The following is a 20,534-nucleotide window of genomic DNA, read 5'->3' on the forward strand; positions in this document are numbered from 1 at the left end:
GGCAATGAAAACCATCATACAGTAAACCAGTGCTTTAAATGCAAAATATTATAGCTTTAAGTTAGATTTAGTTTCAGCTCGTAGTCGGCAGCGAGGATAAAAAATTTGCTTTTAGTTATTAAGATACTTTAGAAAGTAAGCTACCAGATATAATTGGCGCCGTTAAACATTAAATTGTATTTGTGCCGTGTCAAATAAATTATAGATGAAGAAAAAAAAACTTTTGAATAGTAAAAAAAAAACCCGCGCAAGCAGCGCCAACAAACTCAAACTGTAAATAAACAAATTATGAAATTATAATCTAATGCACACACAGGAAGAACGATTGGCAGCAAAATTTAAAATTAGGTAACTATGTTGGGTTAGTGTTTTGATACAGGTTACTCGCGCTGCCATACTTTGGAAAGTGTATCGTACATTGTTTTGTAAATATTGTATTGCATAAGTGTATTTAATTAAATCGAAGTTTATGGTTAGTCTCGAAGTTGTCGTATCATAGGACAGACCGAAACTTCCTATGTTGTTGAACGATAGCTCTTTTGATTTGTACCGTGTCAAATAAATGATTTGTGAAGAAAACCTCTTTTGATTTCTCTTTAAGGTGCATAGACCTCCACATTGGCGAGGACACTAGCTAGAAGACTTATTCAGGCCAGGAGTAATCCTTAATAATATACTGGTCTTTTAGAACGCAACCTATTCCTATTCCATTTCTGATGCCAGTCGTTGCCGTTCAGGGTGAGATAAGTCTCGTCGTCCATTATCACCGCCACGTTGCGATTCGCCGAAAAATTGACTTGACTATCACATTCAGCCACTGCCTCTGCGTCATTGCCTGCGGCTCCAAGACCAGTGGATAGGACTGTCGCTTTCTGACATGTATGTCCGTATTTGCTAGGTACTTATTCACTGTTTGGCCAGTTGCATCAGCCTCCCGGCCAAGCGCACGCAGCAATATAGCCACTCATCCCTCGATCTCTCTCTTCAGCATACTTTGGAGCTTCGATCCGCTCAGGGTCGTCGACCGTCTAATATGCCATAATGTTGTCTAGCCCGGAATTGGGTTAAACGGCGTCCTAAAGGTGCCGCACGATGTCAGTTTTTGACGCAGCATTGTACCGTTCTTTGAACGCACACTCTTCTGAACGGAGTAGTTTTACTGTTTTCGCTATTACGGTTAGAGGTTGACTGAAAAAGCTGTCAAATTTTTTGGCTGACTAATGGGTTACTATGATTGATGCTACATGGGTAGTTTTGTCAGTGCATGTGAGGGCAAAATCGGTAATTTTTGTCCATTTTTTTATGCAAACGATAACCTCGGTGGAAGTAAGATATTCAAGTAGGTACACACTGAAGGGTGCCTCGATACTCCACTGGCTCCGTGGTTAGGACAATTATTAAACACACTGCCATTCATTCCTTGGCACGGATCAGGTGACACCTTAGGTAAGGGCTTCATCCATTTCTTTCACGTAATAGCCATGGATGGTGCTATAACAACCATCCTCTTTTACAGAGACTTTGGACCCTCTGCTTTGGTTCTCAATAGCTCAAGTCCATTCGTACGAGCACGGAAGCGATCAATTGCAGGGGCAGAGTTAATTAAAGTTTTTTATATACAAATGCCGTGACGTTTTGCGAAAGTAGTTAGTGTTAATCTTTTGCTTTTGATTAAATTCACAACCAAAATTAGAGGAATAAATGTTCAAGCATTGATAGCACGAAAATTGGAGCAGTAAATTGAGACGAATATGGTTAGCGTGTTTAGTTTATTTCTCGACCGATTTCGTGTTTAATCCGTATATTCTCCGCGAACATCTGTTTAACGAGATAAAAATAAGAACGAACAATCTACCTTCTAATAACCAAAAGAACATCACAAAAAATTTTCTTAAGTATGTTTGAAACTCTTGATAAGCTTCTTGAGATGTCGCACAATGAATCAATTGCTGAATTGCTTTATTCATATCTGCAGTATTTTTCAAGATTGCCTCTCTAGCCATTCATTTTATGTTGCCGTCGATAGCGTCACATGAGCCTTTACCGTGCAACGTTGGGAATACAGCCATTCTTGAAAACCTTCCTCGTGGTAGCACATATTTTTAAAACTTAGTTTTCCTAATGTCTTCTACACAAAATATTGAATAACAAAATATCAACATGAAGTAGTTGGTTAAATTCAAGCACCTTGAAATTCTAGTTTCATGAATCTTTATTATAAATCAAGCTGAATAAACAAATAAAATCCGAAAAGCTAATTTGTCTGTGTTAGATTTTCTTGAATTTTTTATACACACTTCGAATAAGACAAAAACAACTCAAGAAGTTTATAAAAAATAGTAGGAGGGTGGTATTCAAGACACGACCGCATAGTTGACGTAGGACTACAAGAATTTTATATATATATATATATATATATATATATATATATATATATATATATATATATATATATATATATATATATATATTTTTTTTTTTTTTTGTTTCAGGTGAAGGGGAAATTTGCATCCAAACCCCTGAGGTGACCAACCTCAGGGAGTGTGGGGTTGGTTTGAATCAGTGACCGGACCCACTAAAACCCCTTCAGTCTCGAGCCCATAATACTTCCCGGGACCACCGCTAGGTATTGCTTCGGGGAGCGGCTTTTGTGCTCTGTGCACCCTCTTGGTTCTTTAGGTCTTTTTGCTAACTTAGCTAACTAACCTGGAGACTGGCCGTTAGCTAACACTGGCGTGTCGGTGGTCAACCTGTCGCCTGTTTTGCAATTCTAAAACTATTTGAGAGGCGGCTGTACAAACCGCCCTCCAAATATTTGGGTCTTTACACATCCTCCGAACTAGGTTGTCCGGAGTGGTGTCTGGCCCGCTCACTACCATCATGTCGCTCCGCGCATGCACAAAACGAGGGCACACGAAGAAGACATGCTCAGCAGTCTCTTCCGCTTCCGCGCACTCGGGACACATGGGGGACCCCGCATGCCCGAATCTGTGTAGATACTGCCTAAAGCAACCATGGCCTGACAGAATCTGTGTCAGATGGAAGTTTACTTCTCCATGGCGCCTCCCGACCCATCCGGATACATCCGGAATAAGTCGATGCGTCCATCTACCCTTCACGGAATTGGACCACTCCTGCTGCCATCTGATCATCGAGAATGATCTTCTGGTACCTCGTATGCCCCTTGTGTCACGTTGATCGAAGCATTCTACGTCCTCCTTAATGGCTATGCTGATAGGCATCATGCCGGACAGGACGCAGATTGCGTCGTATGACACAGTTCGATACGCGCTCGCAACCCTCAGGCACATGAGCCTGTAGGTACTCTCCAACTTACTCCGATGTTTACTAGTACCTAGTGCTTTGGACCACACTGGCCCGCCGTATCTCAGTATGGACGAAGTCACGCTAGCTAGAAGTTTCCGCTTGCTGCCGTACACTGCTGAGCTATTGGACATCATGCGAGATAATGCTGCAATAGCCATTGAAGCCCTCTTACAGGCATATTCGACATGGCTCCCGAAGGCGAGCTTGTCATCGATCATCACCCCCAGCAGCTTCAGGGAGCGCTTAGAGGCGATGGTGCAATTCTCGACACTGATCAACGCCTGTTGCTTCGACTTGCGGTTATTGACAACTGAAATCTCCGTCTTATGATGCGCAAGCTCCAGTTTTTTGGAGCGCATCCAGTCCTCGACGACGCTTATAGAGTGCGAAGCCGTCAACTTACCCTCCTCGATCGACTCGCCGTAGACCTCAAGTGTGATGTCGTCCGCAAACCCAACGATCACAACCCCTTGGGGGAGGTTTAGTTTCAGCACTTCATCGTACATGATATTCCACAGTACCGGGCCCAGGATGGAACCTTGTGGAACCCCTGCGGTAATTGGGACACATTTTTGACCCTCGTCTGTGCTGTAAACTAGCACACGATTCTGGAAATAATTTTCCAGAATCCTGTACAAAGACACCGGAATGTCTAGTTTCCGAAGCGAGTGGGCTATGGAATCCCAGCTAACACTATTGAACGCATTTTTCACGTTTTTCACATTTTTTTCATATATATATATATATATATATATATATATATATATATATATATATATATATATATATATATATATATATATATATATATATATATATATATATTTTTTTTTTTTTTTTTTGAAGCTATGTTTGATTTGAGCTCGTTTTCAACCAATTTAAGCTCAACATCTTCCAAAAGGAGAGTATTTTGGTTCGGGTGGTAATATCAAGTATATCTAGGTCGTCAGCCCAAATTCATCAAGCGACACCTCAAACGACATGGAACTAAAACTAGTTCATTGGTGGCCATTTCTACTTTAAGGTCGTCTTTGACCACTTGAAAAGTCAAAAAAAATCATGAAAAAAACCGTTCATTATTGGCATGGTTCGATTTTGGCAACAGGAAAAATTTTGGCGTGTTGCCAAAATCGAACGGGGTCTGTATTTTGACTATTTCTTTGCAGCACTCTATCCTATAAGGAAAATATTCTCTTTAACATTCACAGAATTCAGAAACCAAATTTAGGGGGCAATTTGGGTTTAGAGCTCTATAGCAATGTTTAAGAAAAAAACTTTTTTTTACAAAGTTACTTAAAATTATTGGAGATTTAAAATTGTAGAACAAGGTTTTCTATCTACAAACATGAAAAAGTTAGATACTGATAGCATCGAAAATTTTGATCATTCTGATTTTTGATACTTTTTCAATAAGCGCATCATCATATGTAACAACTTTATAGGAGAAAGTTTTCTCTAAAATATTGCTATAGAGCTCTAGACCCAAATTTCCCCCTAAATTTGGTTTCTAGAACATTGATGAATACCTTTCATTTTAATACAGCGAATTTTCTTTAATACGCGTAAAGGTAACCTTCTACGAAATATTTATTTGAGTACGATTTAGTAGAAAATAAACTTCCTTCTATATCTATTTGTCTCGTTGTAGTTGGCTCACTTACCGATCACCAAGCGTAAAGATATCACATAAGTTTTTTTCCTGCAGTTACAAGCTCGTGAAAAAAATATCGATAACGAATTACAGTTTCAGTAGAAAATGTACATTCACAGAAAATTTGAAATTGACATAGAATTTTATGAACATGTTAACATTCAATTCAGCTCAATTTAAACATTTTATTAGTATACAGAATCAATCAGAAAAGATTTTATCAGTTTCAAGATACCAAAGAAAAACGAAGATACCATATTTGAAAGTCATTATGTCTTAAATAAACTGAGCTAGAGTGATGCACAACATTAGCCTCAGCAATTAATGTTTGCATAGCGTTGTTCAATTACAAGTAAGGTTATGGAAAGTAATATTTTCTTGCAAATGCTAATTTAAAAAAAAATCAATTGAAAAATACAAATACTAATGTCGGAAATCTAATATCAAGATGAAATGAATTTGGTTTTCCTCTAAACCGCCCCCGCGGGATGCAACTAGTATTGTCATATTGGACTATATTCATTTAGCTAGTAAAATATAATCATCAGAACACCTCGTTTAACTACCTATTCAAAGATCTGTACGGAGCATTTTGGCTTTCTATTGTCTTTTAAATACTCTATATTCAGTTATTTGAATAAACCTAAAAAAGCAGAGCGTAGAGTTCAAAAATAAACAACGCATTTTGTTGTTCCCGGCGGTGCAGCGTATTTTACGGCACCCGAAAAATCATATTGACTTCTGATGTTCGCTTCTATACGAAACAATAAGAAGAAGAAGACAATTCAAACGGCAATTCGATTGTGTTCCACGCCCTACTGTGCGTCAACAGCGGCAATGTCTGCACAAAAATGAATATCGAGTTCTTCTGCACTGATAGACGACGAGTAACCCACGCTCTGTTCATACATTGCTCGGTGCAGTACTGTTGCCTGTGCCATCATATTCTCCTTCAAGACATCAGTTTTATTAACATTAACATATTTATTAACAACAGAACGTAAAACTGTCTGATAGTGGAGGTGGTTACGAACTTTCCGAAAAAGCTTCACCTTCAAGACATCAAAACAGTCTAGGCTCATGGAAGCTAACATTAGTCGACCTATTGGGACAGGGAGATTCTGTCAAATTTTTTTTGGCCACTGCGATACAGAATATCCCAGCAGGCAGTTGGTGTCTATTCTTGAAGTCTGTGCCAGGCGTGCTCGCATATGATTGGTGCATTGTTGGTGAAAATTCGACCTTGAAACTTTTATTCAATTTTCACTGTTTAACAATGAAGTGATAATGAAAATTGAAGAATCGCAAAATTGTCCATCATTTTATCAATCCAACGATATATTGATTATTGTGATCCATCATGTGGTTATATCAGTATAACCGTTTGAAATCTTTCATTCCGACGTTACATCTTGGTTTTAGTTTTCGCGGAATGTATCTCGATATAGTGCGGTTAGACGTAGTCCTACGTCAAAAAAATAGTTGAAGGTTTCCAACAATTTAGCCATTGTCATCAGATACCAAAGCAGCGTCATTCGACATTTTGGGTTTGTCTGTCTACCATGGGTCCAATCTTTATTACACCTCCACCCGACAGATTTACGATGTTTGGCAACGTGTTAATTACGATTATGATAAACGACTTTGGCCGCCGTCTTGAGTGCATATACACATCTCGAATGTCACCGCTCTGCCTAACGAAGGCTGCTATCAAGTGAATATATATGTATATCTAAAATAACCTAATCCTTGTTTATGACGATTGTTTGCGGTAATAACAGACTGAAAACGACACACGGGTGTCATTAATGCAGTCATGCTGGTACCCATTTTGGTAACAATTCATACACATTAGGGGTCTTCACATCGAGCTCGTATACGAATACCGAGCCGTAAACTGTGTATCTTCCATTACTCGTCAATGGAGGTGAGTATTTTTACGGCTGAGTATTTGTTTACGAGCTCGACATGAATCCCCCTATTGTTAAATCAGTTCGCCGAATGCATATCAGTTCGCACGAGGGTGGAAGATTAGCGACACGGTACTCACGTCAAACTTCTCGTGAGTGATTTGCAACTTGTACAGTTACACGTTATCGACTCAATCGATTAGGATTTCGGTGCTGTTGACAATAAAGTGCCAGCTGAATGCCGGAATTGTTTAATCTCGTTGGTTTAAATAAGATTAAGCGAAAATAGCTTGTATCAGCTGTCGAAATTTAACCGCCATGATGGCACGAGATTATTCGACTCGATTTATGGAAGTACGAATGAAAAATAAGTTCGACTATTTATTTCTATTGAAATCTGTATGAAATGCGGTGTCAAAGATTTAGCATTGCATGTCCGATAACGAACCGAATTGTTGATTGATGAATGGTCGCCTGTTTGGAATTCCTTATGCATTCTTGTCAACTCGTTCTCGAAGACGTACGTACATATGTTAATTTGGTGTTAGATAATAAATTGTAAGGTGATTTCGAGCCTTATCTTTACACGATGAGATGACAGTCGTGAATGACAAACGCTTCATTATTGTCGATTCTGTTAACAGTGCTTGGTTGCATTTTTGTTATCAGTTTCCTAGAAGCACTGCATTTCTTGTCTTGTTCATTTTAAACAAATAGATAGTAAATTATTTCTATCGATTTATTGATCCCAAATTTCATTTATAGTTTACAAATTTAATTTCTCACACCATCCATTTTGGATGGTATGATTTTCCGATTTCCAAACCGCCACTAAACTCTCGCTAATAATAGCGCTTCTATCCGTTTCTAAACACAGTTGTTTAACAGTAACAGTCAATCATTTGCGTGTGCGACCAAAAAGTGCCGAAGAATGGAGTGAAGAAAAGCCAGTCGACATACAACGAACATTGGTGCGTTTTGCTGCATTCAAAATCGAGAACACTATCCAAATGTCTTCTTTGGTTATGGTTTGCATATAGAGACTTAATAGACAATACAAGTACATAAATAAAACGAGGTGCTGTCAAACGGTGCGCGCGAGTAAACTAGAGCCGACTGTCGACTCCATCTATTATATACTAAACAGGTTTTTATGTGGAGGATTACTTCCTTCGAAAAAAGAACTTATCGTACGGACTATCTTTGGTCGTATGTTTTCCATTGGACATGTTCTTAGAGTCTCGTTCCAGCTCGAGGTCTTCGAAATCGTTGGAAAATTCTCGATCAACCTCTTCCGGTTCATCGTCTTCTCGGTGGATGGTGTTGTCCGATTTGATCATGGCGGACCGCTTCGGTAGCACAGGTGACCGCATTGTCACTCCGGTACCCTTCCAACTGCTATCAACGGAGCCACCGTAGCCACTGTCTCGAACGGTGGCTTCCTGCGGGGTTCTTGATGATGGGCCATTGTTACGACCGTTAACTTCTGGAACCGTAACTGCCGCTATCGAATTAAATGCCTTCATCAAGCTTTGTGCCATGGGGACACCACTGCTCGAAGTCAGTGGATTGATCGGTACTGTCGTGTCATAAAATCGTGTCGAGTTAAAATTGCTTCCGTTGGATGCTTGAGCTTTGTTAGTTGCCTTTTGGTTATTGTTACGATCATTTTTCAACTTTTCCATCTGATTCACTGGAGCCGATCCCATCTCACTCGGACTCAGCTGTATGTCCCCGGTCCTGGGATCAATGTGTTTCTGGGAAGCATCCTTGACGGTGGTGTTGATTTTCTTCTCGGCTCGCTCCATGGCTGCTACCGATGAAACGTGGCCTGGAATTGCAGTTCTTGAAGCAGTGGAAGTTGGAGTAGCTGATCCCGAGTCATCCTCCTCTTCCTCCTCCACGATTACCGACGATTGGATCCAGTCGCGAATCCTGTTCTTCTTTTCGATACGATCGACGGTGGTTTCGATACCACACTGAGCCAGCGTAGACAGCAGGCGGTTCTTCTCCTCTACGCTGCTGTGGAAGGAATACATGGAAGGACACAGTTCATCCGGTTCGTTGTCGGCCATTTCTTTTTCGGCACTCTTCGCGAGCCATCTGTCGTCCAGATATTTCTGCACATCGCTCAGCGTCTTCAACCGTCGTTCCGGCCGGGGATCGAGAAATTTCTTGAAAATCTTGCAAGCCCTCGCTGATAGCAGTTTGAATAGTTTCGGGCATCGTTTCATTGGAAATGTCAGTGTTGCATTGTGCCATTGTTGGTATCTGAAAATTGATTTTTTGTTTATTAAATCTAGAAGACAGCTGGAGCTTTGCAATCAAACCTGTAAAAACGAGGATCATCTGCAGAAGCCTTCTGCCAGGGCAGACATCCGGTCAAGCATACAAAGCATACAATACCAAATTGCCACACATCGTGTGCAGTATCAGTCCTGCGATGAGAATGAACAATTTAATCGATTTCGGGAATGAAAACCATGCACTCACTCAGTACTCACTTGTACTTATCGTCAGTTTTTACCGTCAGCACCTCCGGCGGGCTGTACGGTAGCCACTCGTTCCGCCGAAGCACTTCCTCGCCAATGCGGCGGGATTCACCGAAATCGCACAGCTTGATGCGGGCAAAGTCGGACCGGAACACAAGCACGTTGTCTAGTTTGACGTCGCGATGGATGAGTTCTCTGGAATGCAAAAAAAAAACGTTAGTTACTTTATAATAATCTCTGTCATATTCCATTTCTTTTCTCTTATTTGTGCTAGCCTTTAGAAACATTTTCAGTAATGCAATGCAAAATGTGAAATCGTCACTTTTCTGAATTGTAAGCTCTTGGAAACCGTTTTGAATTTTAGGTTATGAAGTAGGCAATGTATGTGATTTTGGCGAGGATGCTAATAATGAACACGGGCTGAGGATGTGATATAGACTTGAAATTGAAATTTTACTTTAATTGAGAAACCGTTTGATGCCTTGAAAAGCAATTTACTACGCATTCATATTAAATTTAGGATTGTTTTTTCTTCTTTTAGATTTTCAAGAGTTTTGATTAATTCTGAGTTTAATATGGATTATTTGCTGATCCAAAGAAATGATTCGAAATCGATCTTAAAATTCAGACATAATGGCTTTGCCCTTGAATATTGTCATCTGAAATTTTCATGTTTTTAATATGTTTTTCAAATACATAGTAAGCTTAATTTAAAACATTTTCATGTCTTAATTTTTAAGCGATTTGATTGAAGAATATTTTCTTACTTATTCGGCCTCTTAGCGTTTTCAGTTTTATTTTCAGATTAACTTTTGCCTTTACTGTTTTTAAGAAACGTTCGGATTTATTTACTGCCACTTTAAAAAAACGTTGCCGTTTACTTTGACATTAATTTTTTTGTTTGATTTTGAAACCCTTTTTCAAAAAGTAATTCTAGGTCTAAGAAGTTTTAATAACGTATCATATGATCGAAGAAGCTCATAGAGGCTTGAAGCCTGAAAAATGTTCAAAAGCTCGAGAAGGTTTTCAAAAGTTCGAAGGAGCTCTGAGGCTCAAAAGCTTTGAAAAACACTCCTGGGAAAAAACTCCAGACCCCAGAAGAGCTCAGGTGGGCAAAGAAGCTATAAACAGGGCAACAAAACTCCTACAAGCTCTCAAATGCTGGAAAAAACCAAAGGTGCTTAAATGTTGAAAAAATCTTTACAAACTTTTAAGTTCCTAAAAATTCAACAGACCCCTCAAAAAAACTTTAAAAAGGTCCAAAGCTTCAAAAAGTTTGAAGGTTTAAAAAAGCAAAAAGTAGTTCTTAAGTTCAACACAGCCTAAAAAATCAGAAAAGCTGTAAATAGCGCTAAAAATTTGAAAGCTTTCAAGTCTGAAAAGTTTTAAAAAAGCAGAAAAGAACTCCGAGAAGCGTAAAAGTGGTCAAATTCAATAAAAGTAATGAATATTTCAAAAGCAAAAAGCGGAATGCTAGAATTACTCGAGAAAAGCTCAAAAAATTTAGAAATTTTAAAAAGTTTAACATGCTTGGAGGCCCAAAATAGCTTGAAAGCTATAACAAAATCTAAAATTCTCTAAATAACTAAAAAAGTTCAAAAATGATGTTTATAGCTAAAAATTTCTAAAACACAATTTCAAAAAAAAATCGAAGCTCTAAAAAGCTCTTAAAAATTTGAGATGAAGAGCCAAAAAGGCTTAAAAGCTCTGAAAGACTCTAGAATGATAGAGATCAAAAAAGCTCCGGTACTTTATAAAATATGAAAAGTTCTAGAAGGTCGTAAAGCTAAAACTTCAAAAAGTTTGAAACGGCTAAAAAAAACTTCAATGTTCCACAAAATATCTGAAAGTCTTTTATAAAGGTTCTAAAACTACCGTTTTGATTCAAACTTCGAACACTTTACAACAAAAATCGAATTATTTTAGCTTGTGTAATACAAAGAATGATTATTATATACCATTTCGTTCCTCTTTACTTTAGGGCCACTTCTGGATAATCAGCAAGCGTTGGAAAAAGTGACAGTCAGTATTCAAACGGTTTGCTTATCTATACCTTAGCGTTTACGTTGAAGTGCTCGGAATTTGAATCATAGCCGATTTCTGAATTATCCTTGCTTTCATGTAAAAACGTGTTTAAATATGTAAAAATAGTACTTGATTGTAACAAGAGCAAAATAACAAACGTGCTAAACCTTTAAAATCGACAAGAAAGTTCATTTATCGTTGATATTTTAGTGCAAGAAGTTACTTGATAGCTTAAAGGTGCTGCCGCACCGAGCACGAAAATTATGGCATAGTAATCTATAACATAGTCGTGATAGATTTCTATGTCATAGTTCTATGACATTTGGGAAACAATTTTAAAAAAGTTGGAGCTATAACGTTTTAGAAGCTATGTAATAGATAGCTATGAAGTAGGTGCTACGAAATAGAATCTTTCAACGTTCACACGAGTAAAACAAACTGTGTAGTTTAGTTCGCAGTAATAAAACAATCGCTCCCTTACGCATTCGGTCTGGATTCATCGGGTCCCACAAGACTGGATGCTGCTCCCACAATACAATAAGCCAGATCTTCTGATTTAGATCCATAATAAACACTTATAAATAAAAACAATCGAACCAACTCACGGTCAAAACCAAAAAATACAGTCAGAAAACCAGAACAACAACACAACACGAGCGCGAACAGAATTGGACTTTCAAAAAACTATCACAAAGTGACATGCTGTGAAGCTGTCAAAGTGAACAAAGTGAAGCTTGAAACTCTTTAGATTGTTAACATTTCAGCCGTTTTAAACTAAGCCAAAGGAAGCTGAAAAACTTCCAAAAAACAATGATTAAAACAGTTCCTTCCTAAAACAGCTCAAAAGTTCCAAAAAGTTTCTTGAGCTTGAGCTTGAGCTTGATTGATCACCACAGGTTGCCACTTCGTTACTGATCAGGATCGATTGGAGTTGTAAATCGAATTTAGTGATTCCTGCTTGGGATTTAGCTTTTCGATGTGCATCTCCAATAACCCCTGCATGCTGATCAGTACCGACGCTGCCGGTCCAGAACGTAGATCAAAGGAAGGAAGGAAAGGGGTGTTAGTTCGATACTTGTTGTTACTAGAGGCCGGATATACTCCTGCACACTCCACAAGCACCACGGGTATAGGAATTTTGTGTTAGTTGTTTGTCGCGATTCTTCTCTACATACGATAAAACTCTTGGCGGTATTTATGGGCCCTCGTCCACTAAGATATTTTTCGCGAACCTATCTTCTATGTATCTAAGACGTTTTGTTTCATTGATTTTGGGAGTACGACGGGAATAACGAGCTTTGTACTAATAGAGGATCTGACCGACCCTTCCAATTTTGAGCCCCACGTGCACGCACTTTCCCGAGGTTAGTGGTGCGATCTTCGATATATGAACTCACGAAAGCGCGCCAGGTGCCAGCATGTTTGAAACTTCATCATATTTGCAGTGACGGGATACAAGCGAATCGTGGAGGTTAAGTAATTTCGGTTACCTTACGTATCGTACGACTCTACGCGTTTCTGCTCATGAACACCTTAATTTACCCATTCACGAATCAATGGGTAGCTTTATTTCGTAAGACGTTAAACTTTATTCGGAAACTGTAAGCCGACCGCAATTTTAGAGGATATAAGATCTACAACGCGTTTTTCTCTTGTAATATAATTTGGAATGAGCTAAGTATCCTAATGAATTCAAAAACTGGCAAATTTACATGCATCCAAAGCCCTTAAAATTCAAAAAAAAAAATTGCATCCAACAAGATTTAAACATTATTGAATAAAAAAAAATTCAAGTGTATCAACATTTGTCCAAAAGCTAGGAAAATCAAAAAAATAATAGGGTTAAATATGGTTAAATGACCGTAACCGATCAGAACTCTTCATGACAGACGAAGCACTTAGAAATTTGTCGCGTGTGAATGATAGATGATCAAACTCTATTGTAAAACTATCAATTCGATCTTGTGAAAGTTAGCGTGTTCAAAGATTTATAGTAGCATATGAATATAGTAAAACCTACGACACGCTGAACCGCATCCGAGCCAATCTCCGCTTTTCAACCACATCAAGAAGTTCAATTTACTACCCCATGAAAACCAAAAAAATCTGTATTATTTCCAGAAAATCTGCAATCTGCATGCAGATATCTGTATGAAAAATACGCAAGAAATCTGTATAAAAGCAGACAAATCTATATATGTGGCATCACTGGTCACAACTGAAATGATCTGCTATAATTTAGAACCAAACTGCATCGCCCGAAGGCAAACAAAGCCACCAATAGCTGTCAAACGCAAGTGCGCGACGTCACCGTGCGATGGTCTATTTGCTGAACACACATTCAGATGACAGCCTACTGCAACTTGCAAGTTGATGCAACGTAAAAAAAAATCATGAACACATGAACGCGCTACCCAACACACACAGCAAGTGACCGAGAGAGAAAGAATCAGAAAATCGGCATCTTCGAAGGTGCCTCTGCGGTCGTAAGCAGCACAAAAGGCAGAAAAAAAAACAAATTCTCTCTCGCTCACATGCCGTTCAAATCGAACGGAAGAAAAGCTGTGTGCGTTAACATAGGTAGTCACAATTTCACTCTGATCCCGTTTCAAACACGACGTGAAATATCACCAAAACCAATACTTAGCTTCTGTTTCCTGTCTCTCCAGTTGCATTTTGCAAGCCAGCAGCAGAAACCACAAATGCAAGAAAGCTTTGCACTTCGCTGCGCGCAAAGCTCAGCGGAAGATAAAAAAAAACACACACACACACACAAACCCAATCGATGTCAGTGGAGAGGACGTGTTGAACCTCATTCTTCTTTACGGTTTCCACTCTCTTTTCACTAACACTACCGTTCACTTGGTAAAAATCAAAACGTACACGAATGGCGAACTATATCTTCTGTGCCAATTTACACTGCATAATCACTTCCATTTTTGATCTTCTAATTTTCACTCCACTCTAACTAATTTGTATCTTACACACGCGACACCCGATATACTGGAAAATTTACAACCTTTCATGACCTCTAGTGCGAAAATACACGTGAATTTTATTAGAAATTTACGGACCGATTCAATGTACGTTTGTTTTATTGGCCATGTTGCCAGTCCCTCCTCAAAAGTTCCAAAAAGTTTCACTTTAAAAAATCAAGGTTCAAATAGAAGCGCTTGAAAAGCTCATCAAAGCTAACAAGCTTAAAAAAACTCAAATAAAAAAGGAAAGAAGCTCATAGAAGTTTGAAACTGCCAAATAGCGTTGTAAAGAACTCCGAAAAGTTGAAAAGAGCTCTAAGATGTTTTTGAAAGATATGAAAAGCTGATAAAATTATAAAACTCGGAGAAACTCCAGAGCTCTGCAAGGCTCATAATGCTCAAAACCTGAAAGTTTCAAAGAGCTATCAAAGTTTCAAAAATTTAGAGCTCAAATAGGTATTAAAAAGTTGTAAAAAGCTTTAAATAAAAAATGCTGAAAATCTAAAGAGCTCAAAAAGTGCGCTAGTAACCACAAAATATATCAAGAAGACTACCCAAGTAACAAAACTGGTTTTATGAAAGTTGTATAGCGCTGTTTTGTCTATAAAACTTCGATAAAACCGATATTGTTACTAGGGTAAAGAGCTAACAAAAATTAAAAAACTTTGGGGTCATCCACAAATTACGTATAGGATTTATAGGGAGAGGGGGGGGGGGATTTTAATTTCTTACGAACGCTTATAAAGGGGGAGAGGGGATTCAAGAGACCCTTACGAAAGATTTTAAAAATAAAAAAAATTCAGAAATCAAAAAAATAATTTTCGCTGCGATCTTAACAGTTTAGGTTTGGGAAAGCAGTTAATTCGCCGTCGCTGAATGATAATCTACTTTGCTTCATTTCTACTTAAATTTAAATTTTATTTACTTTAACATGATATCAACTGAATTGACTTCTTTTGTTTTTATCCTCTACGAAATCGCTATGTTTAAGAAAAATGTTTCATCTAAGACAATAATTTGTTCCCTAACAAGAAAATCTCACGTAAAATTGCAAAATCTTATGGGGTAGTGGGAAATAAAAAATTTGTAAAGAAGTCCCTGCATAATTTATGGGTGACGCCTTTAATATTTTTTTTTTTGAGGAGCTCAGATAATCTGGCAAGCTTGAAAAAAACTTAGAGCCGATCGGAAGATCAAAAAAACTCGCAAAAGATTGAAAAATTGAATGTTTTACAAAACCTCTAGAGGTAAAAAATCTGGGCCTAAAAAAAACGCACAGAAACTCTCAAGTTAGCAAAAAAGCTAGAAAAGCCTGAAGGCTCAGAAGCTCCTCCAAGTTCCCAAAAGATCTAAAATGCAGAAAAGTGGTCGAGGGTTATAGAAAGCTAAAATCATTCGGAACTTCCAAAATCAAAAGAAAGCTCTACAATTCAAAATAGCTCAAAAATTTTTAAGAGATATAAAAACCTCGAAAAATTTGAAAGCTCTGATAATAAGGCTATAAAGCGTGTAAAATTCCATTCCATAGATAATTTCTAAAAATTTAATAAAAAACTTCAAAAAGCTCCTCATAGCACAAACCCTTTAAAAAGTTAAACAATATTCAAATTTCATATAAATTCTAAGGCAAATCAAAAGATTCAAAGATCTAAATTTCGTAAAAGTCAAAAAATTTAAGAAAATAATAGGCTCATCAAAGTTCTATAGGGTTAAAAAGCTCAAAAAAGCTCTGAAGTGCAAAAAAAAACCCGAAAACATATAAAACCCCGAAGAGATAAAAAAAAATCCAAATGCCCTAAAAACTCCAAAGAGTTATAAAAACTCGAAACAGCTCTTAAGTTCAATAACTTACAAGTTATAGCATGTTTTAAAAATATGAAAGCTCCAAAAAGAACTAAAAAGCTCAAAAAAGCTCTGAGTCAAGAACAGTAGAAAACACAGAAGCTCAAAAAATAAAACAGAACATGAAGCTCTAGAAGCTTTTGAAAAACTCATATAGGCTTCAAGCCTGGAAAATGCTCAAAAACTCCTGAATGTTTGAAAAAGCTCCAAAATTTAACCTTTAACCTTAAAAAAACTGAAAAGCTCTCAATTGGAAGAAAGGTTTAAAAAACCAGAGGACTCGAAGAGACTCAGAAGTTATCAAAGGCAATTCATTATCTGCATGAAAAGCCTTAGGGAAACGGGAGGGAGGAAGGGGGATAAGGGTTTTGAATTGTCCACGGTCCACGCTTGTTGCAATTAGATGCTAATTATACAGATTCAAAAATGTATAGTTTATGAAATCAACAAGAACTTAAAACTCGGCTTTGATTCAAATTCCGAACACTTCTATGTAATCACTAAGAGATATTTAGGCAAACCGTCTCAACTCTGACTGTCACTTTTTCAACGTCTGCTGGTTCCCTGGAAGTGGTTCTACAGTAAAGAGCTATACATCACTAAAACATTCCGAGGAACGAAACGGCATATAGTAATCATACTTTTGATTACTCAAGCTATAATAATGTGATTTTTATTTTGAAGTGCTCGAAATTGAGTCAAAATGGTGTATGATTTTATCCAGGATGCAAATAATAAACACGGGCTGAGGATGTGATTTAGACTCCCCCGTCTGGACGAGGGAAATTTTTTCTAAGTTCCAATCACATCCTCAGCTCGTGTTCATTATTCGCATCCTCAAAAAAATCGCATACATTGCCTACTTTATAACATAAATTTTAAGCTATAGGACAAAAAAAAAAGGAATCATTTAATGATGTTTTAAAATTTATTTGATGGATGTCCACGGAGTTTAAGAGGAGGTATATCACAATCGTCAAAAATCTGTTCACATGGAATGTGGATAGCCCCTTGTAAGTTCTCGAAAGGACTAAAATGCTTTAATGAGCACAATCGTTGAAGCACGAGAGCTCAAAATTAAAGTCTCAAGAAAGTTCGAAAAAGCTCCAAAGCTCAAAAACAGTTATCAGGCTGAAAAAATTTCAGGATAATTTAAAAAATCCTAGAAGGCGTAAACAGCTTAGTCTACGAGATTTGAAAAAAATCAAGAACGCTCAAGGGCTCCGAAAGGTCTTAAGAGGTCTAATTCATTCCGAGATCAAAATATCTCAAATGTTAGAAATTTTCAGAGAGTTCAGAAATATTCAAAGAACGTAAAATAAATTCCAAAGTTTTAAAACAGTATATAACTCTTAAGTTCTACGGAACTTAAAAACTCGAAAAAGCTCTGAACGGCTCAAAATTTTGTTGAGAAAGGCTCTGAAAATAAAGGGCTTTTGAGGAAAATCCCAAAACTTTTCATAGTTTGATACAGGTCGAAAAAACTCTAAAGTGTCTCAAAAGATCTAGAAAGCTGCAATAAGATCTAAAAGGTTTCAATAAATATGATGCACAAAAACATTCAGATGATTTCAAATACTGAAAAGATATAAAAAAGTTCTAATTAGCTTAAAAACTCTTACAATCCCCAAATGGCTCTAAAAATTCAAAAAAGCTTATGGGTTCAAATTGGAGCTTGAAGAAGAATATTTCCATCCAGAATTTTCTATTTGGAATTGTTCTGGAACCTGTTCCGGACCAGAAAAACATTCAGAGAGCGCAAAAAGCATAAGGGAACATTCATAAAGACGTAGCATTCGATGGAAGAGGAAGGGGTGTACAGTTTTGTGACGAAATGTGATGAGGGGGTGGGTCAAGCTACTTAGCAATTATGAAACTAAGAAAAAATTTGGATTTTTTCCTAATTATTCTTTTTAATTATTGTTTTTTTTCTGTTTAGGGTCATTTGTAATATTTTGTTGTCTTTTCTTGTTCATTATTAGTACAATGTATGTTCTTGATAATCAAATTTGCAGAAAAAAATGGTCATAAAGGGGAGGGGGGGGGGGGTTATTATAATGCTACGTCATTATCTAGAGGGGGTCTGCAACTTTGTGACGTAATACTACGTTTGGAGAAGGAGGGGGGTATCAACAAACCCAAAAAAGGTGCGTCATTTGTGCATGCTCCCAAAAGGGCTCTGAAAAACTCAAAAATTTTTAAAGAGCTCAAAAAGGTTCAAAAAATTTGAAAAGCTTTACAGTTCTAAAACGTTCAAAACTTCAAAATCAGTTCTGAAAAACTCGAAATAAATGAATAAGACAAAAATAACTGAAAAAAGAGTCTGGAAAGCTGTAAATAGCTCAAAAACTTGAAGTTATTTGGCTTTTGTAAACTTCTGACACAGACAAATATTTGAGCCTATTCAAAGAAAAATCCTGAAAAATTTTCGACCTTATTCGAAACATTGCACTCTTGCGCCACCATATGAGCTTATTGTCTACTAACTGATTTTCGTCCACCGGTTTTTGTCTTTGCTAATGGGTGTGCGCACTTGCTTAAATCAACACCAGCGGCATCACTGACGGTTTGGTATTTGAAGTAGAAGCAGGTCGTGGATAAACTAGAGAAAATATATTATTGAGTTCAATTTTCCAGTGTTTTTTTCATGCGACGATATGCACTTGTCAACATTGAGTTTGCCTTAGGCTCTGCCAACGCGAGCGATCGGGCGTGAGTCTTGTCGTAGGTTAATGAACAGCTCTACTTACGGCTGTTGATTAACCAACGGCAAGGGTCTCGTTAGATCGCTCGCGTTGGCGTTCAGCATGGCAAAGGCCTTAGAGCTCCAACTGGGCAAATAAGAAAGATTGTATCTTTACAACTGTTGTAAATTTTGGTGTCCCTAGCAAGCTTGAAAGTGCGTCAAAACACCGCAGTTGCTCGCCAGGGTTGTCTCCTCTATGTTTGGTAACAGGAAAACCTAATTTAAGTCTCCTTAGTACGCACTTCGAAGTGGGCTAGTGGCATCAAAGTTCAATGAGCGGTTGAAAACCTCTAAATATTCTTTTTCCCAGTACTAGGGCATTATTTCTGCTTTCATTGACTAGTGTAATGAATGATGGCACATTTTCGAATGCAACTATTAGTAAAAGTACATTTGTTGAACCCAAAAATCTATTTCCTGTGAAAAATAGTGATCAAATGAATGTCGTGTCTTTGCTAACAGAATATCTGAAGGTAGAAGCGTTATCAGCAAAACAATCTGGCCTCGAAAAGAGAAGACAAAAAATTATTAAAAGACCGAAAACAGCATCTCGAACAATATGACTGATAAGAGGAGTTCATTCGCAGGTGGTATGTATTCACGTTATTGGTAATCAGGATAGATTATTTAACAAATGATGATGGTGATGAAGCGAGATGCAAGAAATAAAATGCATAAAAGATACATATTCAATCATCTCTCATCACCTAAACCACTCACTTCTGATGCATGTAGTCGATAGCAGAAGCCAGCTGCCGAGCGACTCGTTTCGTGTGTAACTCTCCGATTCCGCTGTCCGACACATTGGATGTTAAATCACCTACAAAACGTAAACAATTGTTACCATTCACCAAATTGTTGTGTGAAAGACAAACACTCACCCAGTGGCGCATATTCCTGCGTAAACACGTAGAAGCCGGCCGTTTCGAAGGCCACATCGTACGTGGTTACGATATTTTTGTGATAGCCCAGATGCAGGCTGAAGTGAAACTCCTTGTAGAAGTCCGTCAGCGATACGAACGGTTTCGGCAGCAGCTTCAGCACCATCTCCGTGTCGGTGGCCCGATGCTCGACAAGCAGGATCTTGCCGAACCATCCCTCGCCGACGATCTGCAGGATGTCGAACTCGTCGGAGAGGGTGACCTTGTCCAGCTCGAACTCCCGAATCTTGTGAATGTTGCCGCTGGTTTTCCGCCCGGATGCCGTCGAACCGTGTCCTGCCATTGTTTCATTTGTAGTTCAGTAGATTTTGAATGAACTCGCCGGTGCCACCAATCTGAGAGCAAAGAAATGAAATCAGACGAGAAATGTGGTGAGTAATTATTGTGTTGCGATTATTATTTTTAGATTCTCAATCGCAACTCGGGCACGCCATTGTTATTTAAACGGTGAAAGACAAATTGCCACATCGTTAGAAGAGCTTGTTTTCATAATAAATATGTTCTTTGCTATTACGACTTACCTAAGCACACTTTCATTCTGCTTCGAAAAAGAATTTTCGCACTTTTGTCGTAAATAGAAAGCTTCCATATCCATCCACTGATAGTACTAAAATCAACTGAA

At 38.0% G+C, this 20,534-nt stretch overlaps 1 protein-coding gene across 2 annotated transcripts in view; it reads right to left on the minus strand.

Annotated features, from left to right (window-relative positions):
- Window positions 1-7,613: 7,613 nt before the first annotated feature.
- Window positions 7,614-20,534, minus strand: part of LOC129720113 (serine/threonine-protein kinase meng-po) — a 68,872-nt gene continuing 55,951 nt past the window's right edge. The window contains exons 1-6 of one of the 2 annotated variants that reach the window (XM_055671536.1): window positions 20,434-20,454; window positions 19,853-20,247; window positions 19,692-19,791; window positions 9,393-9,575; window positions 9,219-9,326; window positions 7,614-9,159 (exon numbers count right to left, since the gene is read on the minus strand). In XM_055671536.1, coding sequence (XP_055527511.1) covers window positions 8,052-9,159; window positions 9,219-9,326; window positions 9,393-9,575; window positions 19,692-19,791; window positions 19,853-20,195 — 1,842 coding nt within the window. In that variant the 5' untranslated portion in view covers window positions 20,196-20,247; window positions 20,434-20,454 and the 3' untranslated portion in view covers window positions 7,614-8,051. Of the gene's footprint in view, window positions 9,160-9,218; window positions 9,327-9,392; window positions 9,576-19,691; window positions 19,792-19,852; window positions 20,248-20,433; window positions 20,455-20,534 lie in introns of those variants that run through there. The other variant, XM_055671535.1, reaches the window with a different exon arrangement.

Source organism: Wyeomyia smithii, chromosome 2 (assembly GCF_029784165.1).
Source record: "Wyeomyia smithii strain HCP4-BCI-WySm-NY-G18 chromosome 2, ASM2978416v1, whole genome shotgun sequence".
Taxonomy (NCBI): Eukaryota; Metazoa; Arthropoda; class Insecta; order Diptera; family Culicidae; genus Wyeomyia; species Wyeomyia smithii.